Below are 23125 nucleotides of genomic sequence, written 5' to 3'. Positions count from 1 at the left end.
GGCAAATTAAATCAGAAAATGGTTAATTTGGCTCGAGAAATAGTAGGCTCGTCTTTGGTTGTGCTTTTGGGAGTTAAGTTGGTTACATGGACAAGTGAAGATGTGAATTGAAGTGTGGTGACGTTGGATTAATTTTATGAACGATTGGATTGATTGGAAGAGAATCAAGTGGAATTGAAGAATTTGTTGTACAAAGTTTCGTGCGTGCGGAAAGGTAAAATGAGCGTTGGAGAAAGGTTGTGAGAGATAGTGGAAGATGACCTCGTGTGAGGTCGCGGTGGCCGTGTGAGGGATTAAAGAAAGAGAAAAAGAAAAGAAAAAGCCCCCATCTTCTCTCTCCTCCCTCTCTTCTTCCTCTCTCCCCCGTAGCCTCTCTCCTCCATGGTTGGTGTGCGAAGACCAGAAAAATTGCAGAGGAAGAAGCCGAAGCAGCCCCTCGCCGTCCACCTCCTTCGCCGCCGTCGCCGTGTGTCCGCCTCGCGCCGCCCGTGCGCCGCTCGCCGGTCCGCTCGCGTCCGCACTCCGCCCGCGCTTGGCCGGCATCTCGAGCTGCTGTTCAGCTTGTGCGAGAGCTGCCGGAGCTCGTCCCCGCCGCCGTGAGCCGCCGTCGACCTCCGCCCTAGCCCGCCGGAGCTTCGCCTTGCCTCCGCCGCCCTTGGCCGCCCGAACCGGCGCCGGATTTGCTCCCTCTCGGCCCCGAACAGCAACCCAGAAAATGGGTATGGCAGCCCCTTCGTGGCCCGTTTTGCCGCCTTCCCGAGCCCGGATGCTCGGCCCGCTTTGAGGAAAGTTGTTCTCCTCGGCGTCCCCGTCGTTTTGGTCCGCTCGGTTCGTTAATCCGGTGAGTTTAACTCACTAAACCTCGCTTAGAGGGTTAATTATGCTTTAGGTGTGCTTAGTTTATGTTAATTGTGATTAGGTGGTTGGTTTAATTTATTTAAGTGTGGATTATATCAATGTGTTTAATTAGCTTAAAGTGAGTTTAATTTAAGGCTAAATGAAGGTTTATATTAATATAAGCATTGATGTGACATAAAGGAATTTACTTTTGATTTATTTAAATATCTCGAAATTATTGAATAATTTAATAATATATTATTATTCGAAATTATTAAAATATTATTATTTACTTATTTTCGGAATAAATTTAATTATTTATTAAATTCCGAAAATTTTTGTCGAGCTTTAAATTCTCGGAATTTCGTCCGGTCGGTCTTTGTGTAGTCAGAATTTTGAAATTGACGACTGGATTTTATAAATTAAGTGTGGATCGTGAAAAATATGGATATTATTATTTAATTGATTTCGGAATAAATTTAATTATTTAATAAATTCTGAAAATTGTTTTGGGACCCTAAATTCTCAAAATTTCGTGCATTCTCTTTGTGTATTCAGATTATGAATTTGATGATTGGATAATGCAAATTGTTGTTGATTGTGAAAATGATGGATTTTGTTTAGAAAATCCCAAGTGTCGAGTTCGGCATTGAAATTGGTTTGTTAATGGTTAATATTGTAATTGGATTATGTGAGTGAAATGTAAAGTATCCAAGGATTGGTATCGAATTGTCGTGTGCTAGTTGAAAGGCTCGGGTCGCTTGATGAGTGGCTAGGCCGCGGATCCTTATTCTCGCTAGAAATGCCGTCGAGAGAGTGACGTGGCTCGGGTCGCGCAGAGTGGCTAGGCCGACCGGACCTTTGTTCTTCTAGAAATGCCGTCAAGAGAGTGACGTGGTGCCGATCGCTTGAGTAGAGGTGGGCCGACCGGATCGATGCTCCTTCGGGAATGCCGTCGACGTAGAGACGAAGCCGTGCTCCAAGGGGAGACGATGCTCCTTCGGGAATGCCGTCGACGTCTTGGGCCGCGCTCCATGAGGGGAGGCGATGCTGGCTATATGCGGTAGATAGCCCGACTGCGAGTAGGCTATGCCCTTGTGTGGCAGTGATTAATAATTGGAACGCATGATGAGTGAATTTGATGTGTCGGATTATGGGACGGAATTGTGTGGCATGGAATGGGACGTGTCATAACGATTTAGTCTTATAATCAGGACCCTGTGGTTGTTAGTTATATGAAAGTGAATGCGATCCGGTTGTTTAAGTTCTCATTATTGCATATGATTGAGTGATATGAACTGTGCTAACTGCAGAAGGAATTGAGGCGAGGTAAGTTCTCTGTGTCTTTGTGGCTAGGCCACCCAGGTGTATTTTCTTTCTAATAGGGGTTTAGGGGTTGAACTTGCTGAGACGTTGTCTCGGTGGTTATTGAATAACCATTTCGGGTCCCCACAGTGGATGAGCGGACGAGATAGCTTTGGTTGGCCTTGAGGAGTTGGAGAGGTGAAGTCATAAGGATTGGAGATCGTGTACGACTTGTAGGTCGTAGGATAACCTCTTTTTAAGGGCCAGTCTTTTGTAGACTGTTAGCCGTAAATCCCTGTTTGTAATTCTGTTGAATTATGTTTAAGTGTTATGTTGTGGTTTTGCTTCCTGCTTTTCTATCCCGTATTTTGTTGTCAGGGGATTTGTTTCGCTTCTGCATGCGTAAATAAATGAATGGGTCGGCGACGTGTCCTGGGATGTCGCATATTTGATCGACCGCTGTGGGATGTGCGCGCGCTCGGGGTTCGGGGCGTGACACTTTTTCAGGCCCTGTCCGCGACAATGCTCAAGCTATATTTAATCCTACACAAAAAGCACTTGCAATTTATCAGGGCACCACTAATCAAATGAACAGAATCTTAGCAAGCAAGATAGAGGCACATGACTTAGAGCTGACCAGTTAATAACCTAAGCATGCGCAACCAAGACAAAATACATAACAGGCCCTCGTCCTACAAGCTACAATCAATCAAGCATGTTAACCTTAACTTTTCATTAATGGGTAAGTTGGTGATTTTAAGTATGTAGGTTATTTTAAACATGTAGCCTTAGGTGATGGCGAGGTTAATTCTTTAGGTGCACATTTAGCCATTGACCAAATTTGACACAGGATATGTGATATGGTATACTTTCCATGAACCACTATATCTTTTACACGATTTTCCCTGGAAACACTATATATTTTGCCCAATTTTCCTCTATTCCCACATGTAGTTGCATGAGTGCGGGGAGTTAAGTATGGACCATTCCCATCCTTTCAGGAATGTGATTGGTGGTAAGAACATAAAAAACATGTCGCTCAAAAGGTCAAGGGGTTCCATCCAAAATAAGCTCCAGAAGCGGGAGTGAAGAGATGACAGCACGGGGCACTTCAAGCCAGCAGAAATTGAGAGTATACGTATGTACTTATGCATAAAATTGACAAGGGCAGCTTCCTCCGACATGCTAAACCAAAACAGAAGGTATAAATTCCAAGATTATAGTGCTTGAAAAGCTCAACTCTATAGAAGACGAACTGCTGGAAATAACAAATGGGAAAATGAAACATACCAAGGTTCATTGCAGAGATTGTATTGTATTAGAACTTCTCGTACAAACTGTTGTTGCCGCAGTGCATTCTAAAGGACAAAACCAATTTTATTAGATTAGCTAATTAGCATGCATATAGAGAATAATATAACATGATACAACAATGAATTCAATGGTAATCATGAAAATGAATTTGCAATCCCCAACACCTGACAACAATAGCTAAAGCCTTTTACGAACAAGGGATCCCTACATGGTTTCCCCCGGCAGAACCCAAGGCCTCATGTACCTTTTCTCAATACAGTCCCATCAAAATGTACATCTTCTGGCAAAAAAATCTCAAGGTCATTGTTTCACTTGTCCAAACCACTTTAACAAGCTTTTATTGTCTTGTCATCCTTGATAAACCGTCACCAATTCAAGTAAATTCCCTTTTACTGTATCACTTGTAATGTGCTGAACGCTGTTAAAAATTTCCCAGGTTATTGTAATTATATGGAGAGAGTTTGATGGGCAACGAATGCGAGAGAAAAGAAAGATTCCATGGTTGCTAACCCACGCAAAACCAAAGTAAAACAAAATGAGTTGAGATCGATGAGTCAAGGAGATCCTGAGATCGGGCACATTCAAGAACTGTAAGAATCCTTTATGCGTTTGGATTGTCCTTTGTTTATTTTCTTGTTGGGCTTTTAAGGTGGAATCCCGTGTGTTCTGCGTGCGTTTGCAGAATTTGATATCTGCAGGGATTATGACACCTGAAATAGTTTTTTGGTAATGTGGGTCAAGATTGAGCGCTCTGTTTTTGTTTTTCTACGATGAACCAAAATCCATGTGATGGAATGAAATCTGCTTGCTATTCGTTTTGAGTATGCCGTCCAGCTATAGCGAAATGAATGAAGAGAATATTCAGTGTCATGTAGAACGATATTGGTGGGATGATCTATTTCTTACATGATTTGTTTTTCTGCCTTCTTCTGTATGTTAATGATTTTGGGCAGTCAAGGAGATCCTGATTGAAGTCCAAACCATATGCATAAACTTTTCACGGATAAGGGAAACAGCTGGGCTATTTAGGCTTCCCAAAACGATGGAAGGATAGATTCCTTATTTACCCATCAAATTCTCAGTTTCTTCCGAAAGTTGCATGTTTTAGTTGATGATGGTTTCATTGCGAGATTTGAAGGAATTGTTGCTTCTCTCTCTCCCTCTCTCTCTAGTTGTAATAGAAAAAAGAACATTTTGAGGTTCTGTGGCACCATCTGATTGGTTCAGCCAAACAAGCCATTCTTGCACTTTGATTGGCCACAAACAACGGAGTCGTCAATGCTAGTAGAATCACACAAGCTAATATTGTTATTGGCCTTGCCGGTGGCGATTTCGGGTCATGGAAGTATTCTATCGTGTCGAATTAAAGAGCATATTGTTCTATATAAGGTTGATCCGATTATGTGCAAAGACACCTACGATCACTCCATTAACCAGGTAATTCAAGCTAACGGAAATGATCTGCTTGACTAAATACGTCAAGGGCGAACCAAATCGTTTTCATTTCATCACCTTCATCGTCATTGGCACCATTCTGTGGGCACCACGAGCACTTTCGCTTCTGTAATTGCTCGCCTGCCTGCCGTACCATAACCATGATTGGGGGTAGGTCTGTTGAATGGATGGGTGGGATTAAATGGTTCAATCCAAATAGATTTATAGCTTGTTTTGACTCATTTTCACAAAGTACAAATCTAATAATCCGTATGCGCTCGACTTATATTGGTAAAACAATTTGATATTTAATCCAATCTACGAAAACTCATTGCCAAACTGAGATGAAAGTGCGAAATGAGTGAGTGAGAGATCAAGTGAAGGCCAAAGGGACTAAAGAAAAAGTAATAGAAATGGGTTGAGTTTAAGTAAGTTGTAAATTCATTTATGACTTTTTAATACTTATATATGACTTATTTACTTAATATTATTATATCATATATAACTTATTTAACATCCATATAGGTAAAAAAAAAAAAGGATTTATGAGACATTTTGACAGGTTCAATCGCTTCAATTTTCATGAGGGTCCCCAAAGCATGAACTCAACCACCGCCTTCACTATGAACCATCACCTCAACAACCCCCAATTCCATCATCCCCTAATGTCCCGGTTATATTTTACATTTTTGGTTCCACTTCTTTGGTAGAATAGAAGTAGATTTCGATTGCTTAGACAGGCGAGTGGTCCGGGGGCTTGAATAAGTAAAAATTAGTTAACATGAGTAATGGTTCACACTGCAATTTTTTTTTTTTTAAAAGAGAGAGAGAGAGAGAGAGAGTAAAAACTACTAGACACATCCTTAACATAGTCATGCGTTGTCTAATCTCTCATAATAAAGTAAAAGAAATGCACATGGTAGATAACTTATGCAATACTCACGAACAAATTAGAGAAAATTATAAAAAAAGAAAAAATCACAAACCTATTGTATTTCTTGGTCTGCCATAGTCCAAGCCTTTGTTCTCAGCCATACTAACATTTACGTCATTCACTCCTCACATAACTAAATTGGAACAAAAAGGTGTGGGTAGGAAAACTAGCAAACACCGTTAAGAGAATGCCCAACTTCCTTCATTTCCATTTTTTCAGCTCTTTCAAGAATTTCCATCGATATACATGCCTTACCAAATAATCAAGAACCTAGTAAATTCAAGGAAAAAAAAAAAATAGGGAAAATTCCAAATAAGGACCCAAAATGAATCTATTTTCTCAAATAAATACCCAAAGTGAACTTTGTGTCAAATAAGAACCCGAAGTGGACCCATTGTTTCAAAGAAGGACCTGAAGTGAATTTTGTATCAAATAAGGACCCGAAGTGATCAAGTTAATCTCTATTAAGGACCTTAGCTCGCTAGTAGACATTTTCCATCCATTAAAATAGGGGCAATTTTGTCAAAAATTTGTTATTTGAAAAAAAATGGAAAATTCTAAATTAATTAAGTTTAGGTTATTTATTTAGATGTTTATGTTTTCTTCTTTCTTCTCCCTCGCTGTTCCTCAACCAAATCGCTGCCCGGTCGTCGTCATGACTCGATTCTCGTCACTCCTCCCCTTGCTCGACCGGCAAAGAATTTGGGTCTCCGCAAACAAAGAAAGAAGCATGGTTTTCTTCTTGTTTTTTAATCCGTGCCTCAACCGGCAGAGAATTTGGGTCTTCGACTTTGCGAAGGATGGGTACAAGGAATGGGGAGAACTTCGGTCTTTGACTTTGCAAAGGACGGGTACAAGGAACGAGGAGACCGTAGAAAACCTAGGTTTTTTTTTTTTTTTTGTTTCTGTTTTAGGATTTGTTAATTTTCCTTTTATTTTTTGGACAAAATTGCCCAAACTCTAGTCATTAGAAATGTCACATGCTCGATAGTCGGCAAATATTTGGTTGACCACTAAGCTCAAGTTCTTATTTGGAATTGATTCAACCACTTCGGCTCCTTATTTGAGACAATGGGTTCACTTTAGGTTTTTATCTGACACAAAGTTAATTTCGGGTCCTTATTTGAGAAAATTGGTCCACTTCAGATCTTTATTTGGAATTTTTCCAAAAAAATAGCAATGCTTCCTGACATCGGTTACTTCTTTATTAACCCTTCCACCGCAACTACTATTAAGGCACTATTTTGGACATAGGGTTATTTCAAGCATAGTGTTTTTTCTCTTTTTTTCTTAAGGGTGATTTTGTGGTTGATTGGAGATTAAGAAATCAATTAAGGTGTATTTGGAAAGAGCACATTGAGTGCATCCTCAAGAAAGATGTTCAAGTTACTTCTGTCGATCCATTCCATCCTTGTTGTGCAGCAATAACTTTATGATCATCAAAAGGTGACTAGTGGCTTCGTAGCTTATCATTCTAAGTCTAATAACTACGTTAAAGGCTCCTGGATACTCAGCTAATCATATCTAATCATATGTCCTTTCCTCATGACACGATTCAATATCATACCATTAGGTACATTAGAGATGCTTATTTTGTAAATTAAAAAATTCCCAGTGTGTATCTACTATTTTTCATTTTGATTACCTCTTCAGTCATTTAGAAAGTTTATTTGTATTTTTGTTGCGTGCACACAATTCCGTTTACTTTTTTCACAGGAACCGTGCCTCTTCATTTTTTTTTTCTTTCCTTTTCACTAGTTGCCAATCTCAAGCGACGGCATCCACAGCGACCCTTACGCGTCGACCTTACCTAGGCCGGCATCATCCACAAGTCTCACCCAATCAGAAGCCGGCCGGCGTCTTCGATGCACGCTCACTCTCCATTGTCAACCCCATCTCCGGAGGACACCTACGCATATTTTGCACATGACGCAGATACCGGGACGGTTGGAGCCGTTGACCCTTTTGAATCTCATCCTATAAATTAACTGATGCTTTGAGTAAGAAAAATCGAAATCTCACCTCCATATCACTCACTGACCCTTCTCTCTCTCCATCTGCGTCTCTCTCTCCGAGCTCGCGCGATCCTTCGCACTCTCAATCGCAGCATGCGATTCTCTCTTTCTCTTCGAGCTCGTGCGATCCTGCCTCTCTCTCTCTCTCTCTCTCTCTCTCTCTCTCTCTCTCTCTCTCTCTCTCTCTCTCTCTCTCTCTCTCTCTCAATCGCAGCCTGCGATTCGCAGGAACCCTCTATACACAGCCAACCTTTGCCCAGCAACCCTATATCCACCGCACCCTCGCCAGTCACCACCATCATCGTTAGCCGATTCGCCTCTTGTTGGTGCGCCGCAGGAACGCACCTCTTGTCTTCTTGTCGCTGGGCCCAGACTCGCCGCCATTGCCTCTCTTTCGCAGCTCGCCCACTCCGACACAGCTATTCCAGAGCGAGGTGAGTCCGGAATTGAATTTTTTTGGTGAACACCTTTTCCCTTTGCCTTTTTGGGAGGGTCGGAGGTTCGGTTCCGAAGGATTGGATGATCTGGGCTTTGCGGTTGTATGTTACTGACCTAAAATATAAGATTGCTCTGTTGAGAGAGAGAGAGAGAGAGGGAGAGACAGAGACTGGTGAGAGACCCAATGAGCAATATCTTACGAGGCCTCAGAGACCAGAAGTGTTACAGCTTAGAGACAAATCAAAGAGGATGAGAATTTAGGGATACGGTTGTGGTTGTATCTCTATCCTGTGGAATAACCCAAAGAAAAAAAAAAAGAATAACCCAAAGAAATATATGACGACGAGGATCCTGTGGGTGCTCAAATTCTTATATGGCACTCTTGTAAAATCTGGGAGATATGCTTCTTTTAGACCTTTGGTGGGTCTGTGTTTTTGGGAAGTACCTGGGGAATTTCTGCTTCACTAGGCCCCTCGGACTAGTTTATTATTGAACTGCTGATTAAACAATGTTTGTGTAGCTCAGTGAGAGAGAGAGTCATCCTTGTAGTCTTAAGGAAACTACACTTTGTGTTTTAGCTATGTGTGCATATTGAAGCCATGCATGTTTCACATGAAAAGCAGTGGAAACTCTTCATGCTTAACCCATCTCCTCCATTCGACCAAAAAGAAAAGCTATCTCCTCCATCACGCAAGCGCAGAGTTGATGATGATATATAAATCACAGACATTATCTAATCATCATACGTATCTTTATATACAGCATTTGGAGTAGGTATGTTAGGAATATCTTGGGAAAGCAACTTTGATGACCTTCAGTTGATTCCTTACGGTTCATGTCCATCATCAATTTCTCCAAAGCTGATGCGAAGATTCTTATGATTTCCTCACAGGTCTCGGTTGCGCTTATCTGGGGCTGGTTTGCCAAAGTTGGTAGGTTCGATTCAAGGTCTCTAGACAGCTTGCACCCTTGAAGAATTACAAACTTGGCCTGATCTTCCATAATTTGGTTGAACTCTGGGATTGTCTTGCTCTATTGGTCAGCACAAATAGAGCATTTGGACATTATTACAACTGCATGCTCCAGAGGACATATAAACTAATGGGGTGTTGATTTCCATGTTGCTGAACCACATTATTTGGCGCTTAATGTTTCAATAAAAATTAGGAGGATTACGTTGTTTTATTGCATATTAATGTAAAATTCGAAGCCTTATAGGATATCGGACGATTGTAAAACAAGTTCCAGTGGAAACAGGGTTGATCCTAGAACCGGACCAAACAGGGTGGTTCTAAAATATGGTCTAGTACAAACAGGGTTTGGTATAAGGTCCAATAAAGAAGAACCGATTATAACAAGGTCAGTACAGGGTCCATGTTTGGAACCTACCCATCCTGGACCCGATTACCCCTAGAAAACACAGCTTCAAATCTTTAGCTCACAATCATTGCCGATTACTAAACTCCATCATCCAATGGCTTCTTCATTGAAACCCAAAAAGATTTATGACGTCTTCTTAAGTTTCAGAGGGGCAGAACTGCGTCTCAACTTCATCGGCCATCTCTACCAAGCTTTAATCCGGGATGGAATACACACTTTTAGGGATAGCGAAGAACTGGAAAAGGGTGACCAGATATCGCCGATGCTTATGGAGGCCATTGAAGAATCGCACATCGCAGTCATCGTTTTCTCCAAGGACTACGCTTCTTCAGGGTGGTGCTTAGAAGAGGTGGCAAAGATTATGGAGTGCGAGGAGCAAGGGAACCTCACTGTTCTGCCCGTGTTTTATAAAGTGGACCCAAAAGAAGTGAGAGAGGGAAGAGAGAGTTATCAAAGAGCTCTAGACAAGCACGAGTCCAAGTTCGGGAAGGATTCGGACAAAGTGAAGAGATGGAAGGAAGCTCTTTTCAACGCCGGTAGCTTGTCCGGATGGCATTTGAATGATGAGTAAGTAGAGTGGAGTCCATATTTTGTGTAAGAAACTAATCTTTACAAGTACGTATAAAGATTGTTTTCACAAAAATAAATTAATTAGTTAATCAACGTACACATGATTGTAACTTTGTAAGTATATGTATAGATGCTTCATCTTGTAAATCCTAAAAATTCTTAAGTTGCTTAAGTTAAAGTTAGTAATTTCGTACATGAGTTGGTAAATCTAAGATATAGTTAAAAGCATAAACAAAAATATGGCAAAATATAAGATGAGTTGATAATTAAAAGAAAAATAAATTTGGCGAGTAATTCAAATGAAAATTGATGCTCAAAATTAGTTGATATGACAAAAGTTGGTAAATAGAATGAGGTCGTGAGTAACTCAAATGAGGCAATTTTTAAAATGAGGTCGTGAGTAACTCAAATGAGAGTTGGTTATCCAATAGAAAAGTTGGGAAATTAAAAGAACAAATAGCATTGGTAATTTGTAAAAGTTGGTAACTTCAAAACTAGTAGGTCATTAGTTAATATGACAAAAGTTGGTAAATAGCTCTAATTTATGTTGGTAATTTCATATAAAAGTTAGTAGATTGAAGGCTGTAAGTAATGAAAATCAGTTTTGTTAAGTTAGTAATTGGTTATCTGCTAATTATAAAAGAATTTGGCAATTTCATAAATTTATTAGTCTTTTTCCACCGACAATATTTTTGGCACCGAAGAAGTTATTGAAATTCACCGGCATGGAAACAAAACATCTATGAGCATGGAACAATATTATTCTGCTTTTGGCTGTTGCTAAGCCCCGTTTCATTCGGTAAGGTCTATGGCTCTTTCTTTTGGATCCTTGTTGCCCTCCTCAAAGTATAATAAAAGCTCTAACTGTTTTGTTTGTGAACTATTTGATTTGTTTGCATTTCATTTGGGTCAATTGAGTTCGACATATTTTCAATTTTGGCAACCCAGTGTTAAACTCAGTAATGGTGGAATTTTTAGTTCGAAAAATCACACATGGCTAACCATGAAATAGACTCGACCAAAAAAAAGAAAAATCATAGAATGGACACGTGGCTCTTTCTGGTAATAGAAATTAGAGATTAGGACTTTATCAGCTGAAAAATTTACAGGCTCAGTTGCAAAAGATAAAACATTAAAATTTAATCAACCAATGGACAAAATGTTTAAGTAATGTTATTGCACTTACCCCATTTCTTCTTCGGAAGGAATAAAACAGTTAGCAACGCTTGATACAGGATAATTAGTCTATACAGACCGTGTGAGGCTATGACTGCGTGCTTCAGTGTTTTTTAATAATTTTCGGATCGTAATCTTAATTGCCGTTCAAAGTTCGTCGTAAATAGCTCCTTTTGGTTAAGTGCATAAATTAATCAAAAAGAAAAATAAGTGAATCAAGAACATGAATCACTTATGTAGATAGATACATGAATCGGTTGACTAAAAGTTGAATCCTGAGCTTGTTCTCTCGGAGTTCTAATTCAACTAAGAGGGGAATACATTTTGTTTTGGCTGTAATTATCTAAAAATGTGACACACTACTTTGTTATTGTTGGCTGGTGATTGCTCGTAATTGCTTATTCAAATTGCTAAAACGATGCTATAACTTCTTTTTCCGTTTTTGTCAGAGATGAGTCGAAGCTTATACAAGACATTGTGAAACGGATCTCCAATGACCTTAACCGAATGCTTTTGCATGTTGCTAAGCACCCGGTTGAGATAGAATCTCAAGTGGTTAAGGTGAAATCAATGTTAAACCTTGAATCTAATGATGATGTTGTCATGGTGGGATTATGGGGACAAGGGGGTATAGGGAAGACAACCTTGGCGAAAGCCCTTTACAATTCTATTATGACACAATTTGAGGGTTCTTGTTTTCTGGCAAATGTTCGAGAAACATCGAAAGATTGCAAGGATCTAGCTACTTTGCAAGATATATTACTAAAAGATACATTATTACTGCAGCAAAGATTAGAAGTATCCAATGTTGATAAAGGTATTGAAATAATACAATGCAGACTTGGTCGCAAGAAAGTTCTCCTCATCCTTGATGATGTGGATGACCTGCGCCAGTTAAATGCTTTAGCAGGAGAAGGCAAGTGGTTTGGTAATGGGAGTAGGATCATCATTACCACAAGAGATAAACAATTGCTAACTTGTCAGGGGATATATCAAGATCATGTGTATGAAGTTAAAGTACTAGAGGACAGTCAAGCTCGTGAGCTGCTGAGTAAGCACACTTCTCAGATGCACCAAATCAGAATAGATCTAGTAAATGGGGCTCTGAATTATGCTAAAGGTCTTCCTTTAGCACTTGAAGTGTTGGGTTCCTTATTATGTGGTGGAACAGAAGATGTATGGAAAAGTACACTAATAAAACTTTCCAGGAGTCCTGACAAAACCATCAATAATGTGCTCAAAATTAGTTATGAGGGATTAGATGTAAATGAGAAAGAAATCTTTCTCCACATTGCCTGCTTCTTTAGGGGGTGGACAAGACAGTATACAAAGAAAATTCTCCAAAGTTGTGATCTTGAGACAGCTGCAGGATTTGAAATTCTTGTTAAAAGGTCCTTGATAAAAATTGAGTTTGACATCCTAGAAATGCATGACTTAATTCAATTGATGGGTAAGGATATTGTGAACCAAGAATGTCGCGAAGATCCCAGAAGACGCAGCAGACTATGGTTGTATGATGATGTTGACGAGGTTCTGTCACATGACAAGGTAAGAATTACTATTATGATCAAAGTCGTGCTCCTTTTCTTTGACTATAATTACTAAAAATATGTATAACCTAAATAATCTTGTGTGTGCAGGAAGATTGTGCTGTAAAAGCCATAGTGTTGAGGCTACCTGAGTGGACAGAGATGTGTATCCATCCTGATGCTTTTACAAAAATGAGAAGGTTGAGATTGCTCATCTTGCACAACCTGCAGGATTCTTTCAGAGGTCCTTTATGTCTTCCTGAGGGGCTTAAATGGTTTGAATGGCCTGGATGTGCTTGCCGGAGTATAGAATATTCCCCTGGTTCAATGAAATTAGTGGGAATTGATATGAGCAAAGCCAATTTCGGAGTAGTGCTTGAACAATTTAAGGTGAGCATTTACCTACATAGACCTCTTCATTGTCTACTTCATTTGTATGTGTATATGTGTAGGAAATATGTTTACGTGCAGCAAAATTGGCATTTAAAAATTAAGTGAAACAACTTTATTAGAAACTAATACACAATACAAAGAAATTTTATAAACATATGCGGAAGAAAAAGAATTTTCAAGGTTTGAATGCATTGCGCCGTAAAACAAGGCATTCTTAAATGCTTAAATGAGTTTGTGAAGAGCAGCATTTCTAAGTGGACGAAATTAATTATATATTAGAAACTTTGCCTGTAATGCGTGTGTGTTTAGAAATAATTTGATATACAAGATCCACACGGTATACCATACCGCTAGTTTCCTAATTGAAAGTCAAAGCTAGGTTTTGAGTTGAATATATGAACTTTTTTCTTCGAAATGTTTTAAAACGTTGGTTTCATTGTCTTTAAATGGCTTAAAAAGTTTCTTAATTTTTGGGAAAATTCATTGTGATAGAATATATATTTTGAGATAAAGCTATTAGATATAGTCTAAACTAGAAGAGAAAGAATGTTCACTTTGGTGCTCGCCACATGACATTCACTTTACTTCTACAATTGGCACATGTCATAACATGTGGTTAAATTTGTCAGTGGCCTGCCTTCACATGGTTGCCGCGTGGAGCTCCAATTTATTTTTCTGATTGCCACATGGCATGACAATAGCATACTTTTACCACGTGGCCCACTTCTGATCTATATTCATTAGCTTTTTTATTTGTCATTTCTAAATTCATTCTCTTACCACATATATGTATAGATCTATAATTATTAGTTAAGTTTCTAAGTGTTTACTTATTTCTCAATACAGCGCGCAATTCTCAGCAAATCAGTTCATAGTAACTTTGACTGAGATGTTTGTTCCGCCATATTTGCAGGACTTCCAACAATTGAAGTACATTAATTTCAGCTATTGCGAGTCCCTAATTCATATCCCTGACCTCTCATGTACTCCACATCTCGAGAAATTGGTTCTCTCTTGTTGTGAAAACATGGTAGAAGCCCATGAGTCGATTGCATATCTTAAGAAGTTACGGGAGTTGACTTTAGATGGGTGCTCTCAACTTAGTGTTTTTCCAAATGTGCTCAAGACAAAAAGACTCCGGCATCTTTATCTTAGAGATTGTAAAAATTTGGAAAGGTTCCCTGATATTCCACATAAACTTGAAAGGCTGATAGGTCTTTCATTAAGAGGGACTGCTATTAAAGAACTTCCATCATCAATAGAAAATCTTGTTTCTTTGAAGAGATTGAGCTTAACTGATTGCAAGGATCTGGTAAGTCTTCCGTCTAGTATATACGGGTTACATAACTTGGAAGAGCTGCATCTTCTCGGTTGCATATCCTTCATTGGGTTTCCAAAGTACGATGATTCTGCTGATCCATCTAGGAAGATCAGACTTTCGAGTTTAAAATATTTAGGCCTCAGTGAAACTAGTCTGACTGAATTGGAGTTTCTCGAGAATCCTTCCTGTTGTCCCAAATTGAGGTTTTTATTGCTGGGGGGGACCAGAATAACTAGCATTCCAACATCCATCGTTTACCGTGAAGATTTAGCATTGCAAATTTCGCCCCATATACATATTCCAGGCTCGAAGAAAGTCCATCTCTTTCATTCTGACGGTAATGAGTTTTGCAAGTTTGCTTTGCAAATCGCACCTTTCCAAGTAAGACTTCTCTCTCTCTCTCTCTCTCTCTCTCTCTCTCATATTAATGTGGAGTGTGTGCTTGTATATTGCAACAGCAGAAAACGATAGATAGGAAGCTTAAGAAAAGCAAATAAATCTAAAGTGGTTCTACATGTACATGCATATGATGGAGGTGGCTTCCGTTCTTTTATAAGAATCATTTCTATCACATGAGACTTGTATATTATTATAAGCAAGGATCAATGTATCTCCACTCATTTATAGAGCTCTAGTTAGAAGTGGAATTCGCTAGGATTACTTACTAAACTCAAAATTGAATTCTTCTATTCGGGTACTTTCTAACAGTTTATCTTATAACAGGATCTCGTTGTTACTTTTTTTGGAGCAGAGTTACCAAAGTGGGTCCTCCCTTTTGAAAAAGGTTTTATATCTTTTAGGGCTTCTAAGGACTTGTGTCGCCGGTTTCTTGGATTCATTCTCTGTGTTGTTCATAGTACTGATGAACAGGATCATGGGTCACGATCATACTACATGGAATTTGAAGTTAATGGCCAAATGAAGCGTAAGTATACATGGACTCCCACAAGAAATCATATCTTTAGTGTATCATTCATACCACTTAAGCTATTGCGGGGAGCAGTCAATTTTGTTCAAATTAATGAGAGTCATGTACAATTTAGTGTTAAAGTATCAGGTGGAGTTGCGAAAAAGTGTGGATTCCGAATAATTTGCAAGCCACTAGAGGAAGATTTAAAAGTTAAGCTTCAAGATCTAATGGATCCAGCTTTACTCTGTGAGTTTGGTCATGAATCAACAAATTTGGAAGCCATGGTTCCACTTATGCATGGAACGATCAAAACAGATATACAGAACGACTTGCAAGATTGTCCAGCGATGCCACTTTCAGCGTCGTGACAACTTGTCTCCCATCTGACAACACCGAGCTCTGATGGATGTAAGATCGCCACCTACCAACGATGGAGGCGACGAAGAGAAGAAGTTTGTGTCCCTGAAACAGAGTCCCTAGTGAACCGACGGCGATGGAGACTGGAGAGCAGAGGCGATGGACTACCACCGCCGACCGAGGCCATGGAAACTGATGACTTGAAGGATGTGTAGCTGAGGTTCTGGGCTTCATGCAGCTTGCTGAAGATCAGGTAACACATGGCACATCCCAATTGTATTATGTAATATTTGACCTGGACTTTGAATTCAATTCCTTGGTGCTACAATTGCATGGGAGGTTTGAACAACGTGTTGTGGAATTTGTTCGAGAGGCGTTGAATTAGTGTTTCTGCGTAACTTTTGTTTGTGGATGCTTGGTAGTGAATTCATCACTAATAGATGTTACACGCTGCTAAATCAGTAACAAATCCATGGAAGGTAGCTTTTCTTTCTTTCTTTCTTTGAGTAGGTGGCAATTTATTGAAAGAAGTTAGGTGAAGTCTAGAGAGAGGGGGACTCTGAGTGCTTTTGAGGTGCCTAGCAAATGTGGATATGGAGTATGTACCTATCATAAAGATCGTGCAGCGTGTGATAGTTTTCTCGGGACAATTCTCCAATAATTGGGATAGGACTCTGTCGCCAAGTTCTACAAGGCGCTTGAAGAGGCAAAACCATAGAGGAATGAAGAAGATGCAGTGAGACTTGAAGAAGCCACCAGTTGACAGTCGAGTTGTGACATCCTGAAATTCGACCCCGTTTCGATAAAGTGAAATGGGCATTTCGTCGACGTGCCTATGGCCCTTTTCTACGAGCTGATCACTCACGAGTTAACTAACCTATTGGGTGAAGCCGTTAAGGGATGTATCAGCTGTAAAATCCCTAAAAGCTACCTAATTGGTTGGATTGAGCTAAAATCACGTCTGATCGATTTTTAACCACGAAATTGAACTCGATTTCGGGAATCGAATTTTAAGCGCGTCATAATTCTTATTTTTAGGATCCTGTCTCATCGCTCGTCAATTTATTGACGGGTCCGAAATTTCAATAAAGAAATTATCGGAAGAAAATTGAAGCCCAAAAGAAAAGAGAAAGGAAAAGGAAAATAGAAAAGGAAAATTGAAATAAGGAATTATGCATTTCCTTTTCTTTTTCCTCTCTCTCCCTCTCTTTTCTTTTCTTTCTTTTCTCTCTTTTCTTTCTCTCTCCTCTCTCCTCTCCCCCTCCCCCTCGTGTGAATTGCCCCCACCGCCTATTCTCTCTCTCCCTTCCCTTTTTAACCGGTCAACCCTTATCCCTTCTCTCTCTCTCTCTCTTTCTTTTTCTTCTTCTTCCTCCGCACGCTCGACCGAACCAGCTTCTTTCTTCTCCTTCTTTTCTTCGCGTGCGAACCAGGATCTCGGAGCAAAAGCAGCGCAACTCGCCCAGCCGCCGCACCGCCCGCGCCGCGCCCGCGCGCCCGTCGCCGTCCCGCCGTCCGCGCACGCCCGTGCCGCGCGACCCAGCCTGTTGTTCGCTCTGTTCAGCCGTCCAGCCATCCCCGGCCACCTCCGGCCACCGCCTTGCCCCGCCGGGACCTCCCCGCGACCCCCTCGCCCTCCGCTGGCTTCCCCTCGCCGCCCTAGCCGCCGGAGCAGCCCCGATCGGCCCGTCCAGCAAGCCCACGGAGTGGGTTTCAGTGACTTCGGGCCCGCTTTTGGGCCGTTTCCGGGCCCCGGATTCGTGAGTCGCTTTGGGAACAATCGTTCCTCGCGTCGCCGCCGTCGGATTGATCCGATTTGCGGGCGATTTGGTGAGTAATCTCACTAATCCTAGATTAATTGGCTAATTATGCTTAAGGTTGGTTTAGATTTAATTAATTATGTTTAGGTTGTTAGATTAGAATAAATTAGCAATTATTAGTCAATTGTGATGCGATTTAGATAAATTGATTGTGTAATTAGCAAGTAGATGTGGTCTACTAATTATTGGAAGTGCCTCGGGATTTTTCCCGACCCTTAGTGGGCTCCAATTAGGCTTTTCGGGCCTAAGTGGATTTTTTTTTATATTTAAATATTAATTTTCGGAATTAAATTAAATAATTATTTATTTTTTGAAAATTCAACTGAGGTGGCTCGGGACCGGAAAATTATGCTGATGATCGTGGTGAAGTCCGTTTATTTAATCGGGCTTTATTTTGAGCTAAATTGAATTTTTAATATTAATTATTTAATTTTCGAAATTAATTATTTAATTAATTATTTTTCAGAAATTAAGATTTTGATGGCCGACGACTGAAATCTCGTGCTGATCGTCGTGGCGCAGTCCTTTTATTTATTTGAGCTCTACATTGTATGGAATTGAATGGATTGTGATATTTTAGGGATTTACCCTAAATTGATTGGAATCGATTGAGATTGAATTATTGATTTGGTGTTTGGCCAAGTATGTTATTCGGCATTTATAATGCTTTGTTGAGTTGATTTAATTAATTGAATGAGAAATCGTTGGGCATTGGTTGTCGGTATTGAAAGAAGATTGGTAACCACTTGAAAGAGGACACGTGGGCTCGGTGAATTGGAATGTCACCTGGAAAATGCACGTGAGTTCAGTGGTTGAATATGTCACCTTGGCGAAGAGGTCGCCTGAGAGAATGCACGTGGCTCGGAGACTCGGTATGTCGTCCTGGCGAATGCACGTGGCTCGGTGACAGAGTTTGGCATCTAAAAGGGCATGTGGCTCGGTGATCCGATGCGTCACTTTGGTAGCGAGTACCTTAGAGAATGCACGTGGGTCCAAAGTATTCGAATGGCATCTAAAAGGGCACGTGGCTCGGTGATCTGATGCGTCACTTTGTAAGCGAGTACCTTAGAGAATGCACGTGGCCCGGGCATCGTAAAAAGGACACGTGGCTCGGTGGCTTGATGTACCAGCTTGGCGAAGAGGTCGCCTTAGAGAATGCACGTGGGTCCGAGGTTTGAGGCACGTGGCTCGGAGACTTGGAAGGTCGTCCTGGAGAATGCACGTGGCCTAGCTTTTAAATATCCCACAGTGGGGATTGAATTGTATGACATGTAATCGACTAGTTCGATTTGTTTGAAGCGAATGGCTGTTTATTGTGAATTGTACTGACTTGCAGGTGGGATCAGAGGCCAAGGTAAGTCCTCTGCCTGTGCGTGTTTAGGTAGCCTTTAGTATATTGGTTTACTAATCGGGCTTAGTGGGGTAGAACTCGCTGAGACGTAGTCTCATCCCAGTTTGGGGAAACCATTTCAGGACCCCGCTGAAGAGCTGAGGAGGAGGAATCCGAGAAGGAGAACTCGGAGGTGAGATTTGAAGAGAAGGATTTTTGGAAGAAGAAGATAATCCTGAGAAGGGCCTTGAGTACGGCCCAGGTGGACTGAGATGTTATCTTCTTTGATATCTCCATTTTGATGTGAATAGAGTTTAGAATAAAAAGTTGTGAAGTGTTATGGTTTGTGTTTTGTATAAAAGTTTGGTTATAAGTTTCAATATGAAAAATATGGCCCTGCTTTTCTATCCCATCGTTTTATTGTCTGGAGATTTTAACTGCTTCCGCATGTGCTTAATAAAAGAAAGGGTCGGCGATACATTGTCCTGGGATATCGCATTATAAAATCGACCAAGGTAGAAGGATGTGTGCGTGCCCGAGGATCGGGGCGTGACACGAGTCCACCAGTTGACAGTCGAGTTCTTTTACCACTTGATAATTTTGGCAACTATAGAGAAGTGAGAAGCAAATTCACATGGAGCGTGAGAGTAATATGAACATCGGTTGTGCCCATGGATGACTGGTTAGGTAGTGATATTCTTTCACCCCATGGACTGTGGATATGAAAAAGAAAAAAGTCACGAGAAACACGAGTTTACATAAGTTATGCGGTAGAATAGTCACAAAAGCACAAGAAGCTAATTTTTTATTTTGATTTCTGAGGCCTTGGCAACAGTTTAGGATTCTCTTTTTATCCTTCTGTGCGACAGTGTTTATGAAGTCGAATGACCTAGAAGCCAAAACTCGTGGAACCTTTTGAAGGTCTTGAGTGAAACCTGATTAATGAAAGATAAAGCTTCTGAGGTACCAATGACAGGACACCCTAAAATGAGCAACATGTAGTTTCTCAAATTAGTTGCTTTATTGTTGTAGAGCCATATCGGTTTAACAGTTAGGTGGGACTTGCATCTGTATTACAGGATGAGTATGTGGTGATCATCATTGCTTGGAAGTTTGTGAGGAGCACATAATCCAGGACCTGCAAGATCTTGATAAAAAATAAAAAATGAGACATGCATTTGTTCCATGAGTAGCTGCATACTGATCTTGAATTATTTCTACTGCCGGTAAGTTGATGCTGATTTCCTCTTGAATTGCCTGTATGTATGTATGCACGCATGCATGAGAGAATTTCTGACTCTTGTCCTCATATTTCTTTTCTCCTAACAAGTAACAAGGCCTTGCTTTTCTTACATGAGGCAGAGCTTTCGTTGGACAGCCTTGAAGTTTCGGGTGGGTAAGATGCTGGTTTTCAGTAACCGGGTGCATTTCAGATATGTTACTTCATTTTCTAATTAAGATGATTAGTGTTTCAGTCTTAAGTAGTGAACGATTTCAGATTGTACTTTTTGATTGAAGAGCTGTGTAATTGTTGAGGATGGTAGCGTTGTTGTGGCAGCAAGAAACTTGACTAATGAGATACATGATGTATATTTATCATTGCTTCTCCGCCCCCCTCTACAAATTATTGCCAACAGCACTTTGTTATAGTTCCGAATGGATACCCTCGAATTATCCACTCCCAGTTTATTATTGATCATTTTATGTTTCTCCCTTTATATTTTTTAAATATTAAGAGAGAAATGTGAATGTCTTGAAGGCTTGAACAACTGACTTTGACAAGAAACTTGAACTGAGTAACAAGAACATTGAACGGACATTTTCATTTTTGCAGTTGAAAAAGTAGCACCTGCAGATGGTACTCTGGAAAATAACAAAATGTTCCATGTAGCGCTAATCAAGACGATGTACAAACTTTCGAGTCCTGTAATTTGAAAAGGTAGCTCCTGCAGATGGTACTTAAAAAAATAACAAAATCTTCCATGTAGCGCGAATCAAGATGATGTAGAAAATTTTGAGTCCTGTAATTTGTATGATCAAATTTTTAGCATCTCCGCTGCACTTCTTTTCCACGGACTATACCTATAAGAGAGTTTGGAATGACTTGAACATAGACGCAACCTTAAGGAGCATGAGTCATATATTCTGCTGAGCAATGTTCTTGCCAAGGTTTTATGTCTTTTTCCAACCTACTCAGTCCAATCCATTTGGATCCCTTAAAAGGTTCTAATCGAGAGCTAACCGATTCAGAAAATGCATACTTTCCCTCCAAAAAAAAGGCATCTCCAGTTCAGGGGAAAATTGCACGTGTGTTTCTGGCCGGGGACCCTCGGTATATTGTACTAAAACATATGGGTCTCCGTCATTTGAGTGAGATTGTCATAGCGCAAGAGCACGCATGGTCCGGAATCCCCTTGTTTCTTGTAGTGGTTATGATTTTATCTCTCATCTTCTAAGCCAATAAATATTTAGCTGAGGTCGTCACACAACTCTAATAGCCTTGCTAATGCCCAAAACAAGTCCCTAAATTCAATATAAATGCGAATTTGGTCATTTTTAGATTAAGAATTTCTATATATTGCCTAAACTTAAAGGGAGAAATTTTGCATACAAAATGCTGGGTGAAAAAGGAGGTTTGTTCGAAATGTGACTCGCACTCTATCTTAGTGGCCTTACTGGTGAGAATTCAATTGCGACCTAGCTTCATCATTTGTTTGGGACATCTCCCCATTTACTATTGAGGAATGCAGAATTCCATGAAAAGTGTCCGTCACCGATTTATTCTACCTATAGCTTCATTGAGATTTTGTTTTGATCCTCTTTTGTGGTGTTAACTGCACCTCACATCAACACCTAACGATTTTTTACCAATCCGGAAAAGACATCAGTAGTAAGATGAATTATAGAGACAGATTCAGAAAAATAAGAGGACCAAGATTCATCTAATTTATCAAGAAAAGAACATTTCGTATGTGAATTTGGAGAACAATTCAATGTCTTCAGGTGAGAACGAAAATTCCCAATAAATAGCATATGTATCTTTCGTAAGATAAATTATTTTTCAAATTCCAGGATCACTAGCCTAACTGGTATTCTTCTTGCATGACTAAAAGGATTTTGATTTCGATTCACAAGTTTCGCTGGTGTGGCCAATGATGTGAAGTGGTTCTTCAATATTACATTCCAAAAGACGTAAATTCTCAACATAAGTAGGCCTGAAACCAAAATTGATTAGATTAAAAAGATGCATTAGCTCCAACATTCTACTGAATGCTACAGAACTCCCAAGACATGAAAACTAAATTACATGTCAATTTATCAAACGAATGGTTTACATAACAAGCCAAACCTACATGACTCCAGGATATCGCATATTTACAGGCTAATTTGTGGTCAGGCTAGCTTTTCTAGTGATCTTATCCACAAAATAACTCAAGATAAAGTCCAATACACTTTCTAGTTAATTAAATCAATATGCATCCGGAATCTCTACGGTAAGTGCATGAAATAAGGACAGAGAAATAAAACAGTTACAACCAGGGCTAATTCAATGACAGAAAATGCACCCGAGCAAACGAGTATCCTTTTCCAGCTATCCAAGCCCCAGTTTGTGACCAATGCACATCCCCCCAGTCCAGATTCTCCTCCAATACCTATTCAAGAAGGGTAGAAAGATCAATGTTAAAGTTTGGGCTCCTATCGTTCTTTTTTCCTCGAAAAGAAAGATTACTTCATTTCTTGTGAGTATACTCTGCTGCTTACTTATATCACCAATTTGACCAGCATCTGAATTAAGAAACATGAACAAGGACCTTGCACATGCACAGACTATAGTTGGCAATACTCTATTCTCCAAGTGAGACATGTAGTTTTGGCAAAATGTTACACAAACCAGTGAAAAATGACATGAAGCGACATGGTGAGGATTTCTCTTTACGTGACAGCTAAATAGTGAGGGAAGAAGAGCACGTGATTTTCTAAGCTTACTGTAACAAGGTGAGATATGTACTGGAACGTTGAAATCGGTAAAAAGTCTTTGGAATCTTCCAAGTCCAAGAAATG

General features: G+C 40.1%; 1 protein-coding gene and 1 long non-coding RNA gene across 3 annotated transcripts; both read left to right on the top strand.

Annotated features, from left to right (window-relative positions):
- The first annotated feature begins 8612 nt into the window (after positions 1-8612).
- On the top strand, positions 8613-14981 carry LOC104420087 (disease resistance protein RPV1). Its single transcript, XM_039301887.1, has 5 exons — positions 8613-10224; positions 12243-12951; positions 13044-13322; positions 14239-14849; positions 14951-14981. Exons 1-5 carry the CDS (start codon positions 9752-9754, stop codon positions 14979-14981), a joined length of 2103 nt encoding a protein of 700 aa, XP_039157821.1. The 5' UTR covers positions 8613-9751.
- A 65-nt stretch (positions 14982-15046) lies between these two features.
- Positions 15047-20672, top strand: LOC120288213. 2 transcript variants are annotated; one of them, XR_005546536.1, is made up of 3 exons: positions 15047-15571; positions 15690-16166; positions 20426-20672. It is a non-coding gene; the product is annotated as an uncharacterized LOC120288213 (long non-coding RNA). The 2 variants fall into 2 exon arrangements; XR_005546535.1 differs by lacking the exon at positions 15047-15571 and having other exon boundaries at positions 15635-16166.
- The last annotated feature ends 2453 nt before the right edge of the window (positions 20673-23125 follow it).

This window comes from Eucalyptus grandis, chromosome 9 (genome assembly GCF_016545825.1).
Source record: "Eucalyptus grandis isolate ANBG69807.140 chromosome 9, ASM1654582v1, whole genome shotgun sequence".
Taxonomy (NCBI): domain Eukaryota; kingdom Viridiplantae; phylum Streptophyta; class Magnoliopsida; order Myrtales; family Myrtaceae; genus Eucalyptus; species Eucalyptus grandis.
This window is presented reverse-complemented; position numbering and strand designations above follow the sequence as displayed.

Excerpts from the sequence above, each read along its gene's own strand:
- LOC104420087 (XM_039301887.1), top strand. The coding sequence starts at position 9,752 with ATGGCTTCTTCATTGAAACCCAAAAAGATTTATGACGTCTTCTTAAGT. Across the intron at positions 13,323-14,238 it reads TAGTGCTTGAACAATTTAAG|GACTTCCAACAATTGAAGTA; the intron begins GTGAGCATTTAC and ends CCATATTTGCAG. Across the intron at positions 14,850-14,950 it reads TCCTGTTGTCCCAAATTGAG|GCTCGAAGAAAGTCCATCTC; the intron begins GTTTTTATTGCT and ends TACATATTCCAG.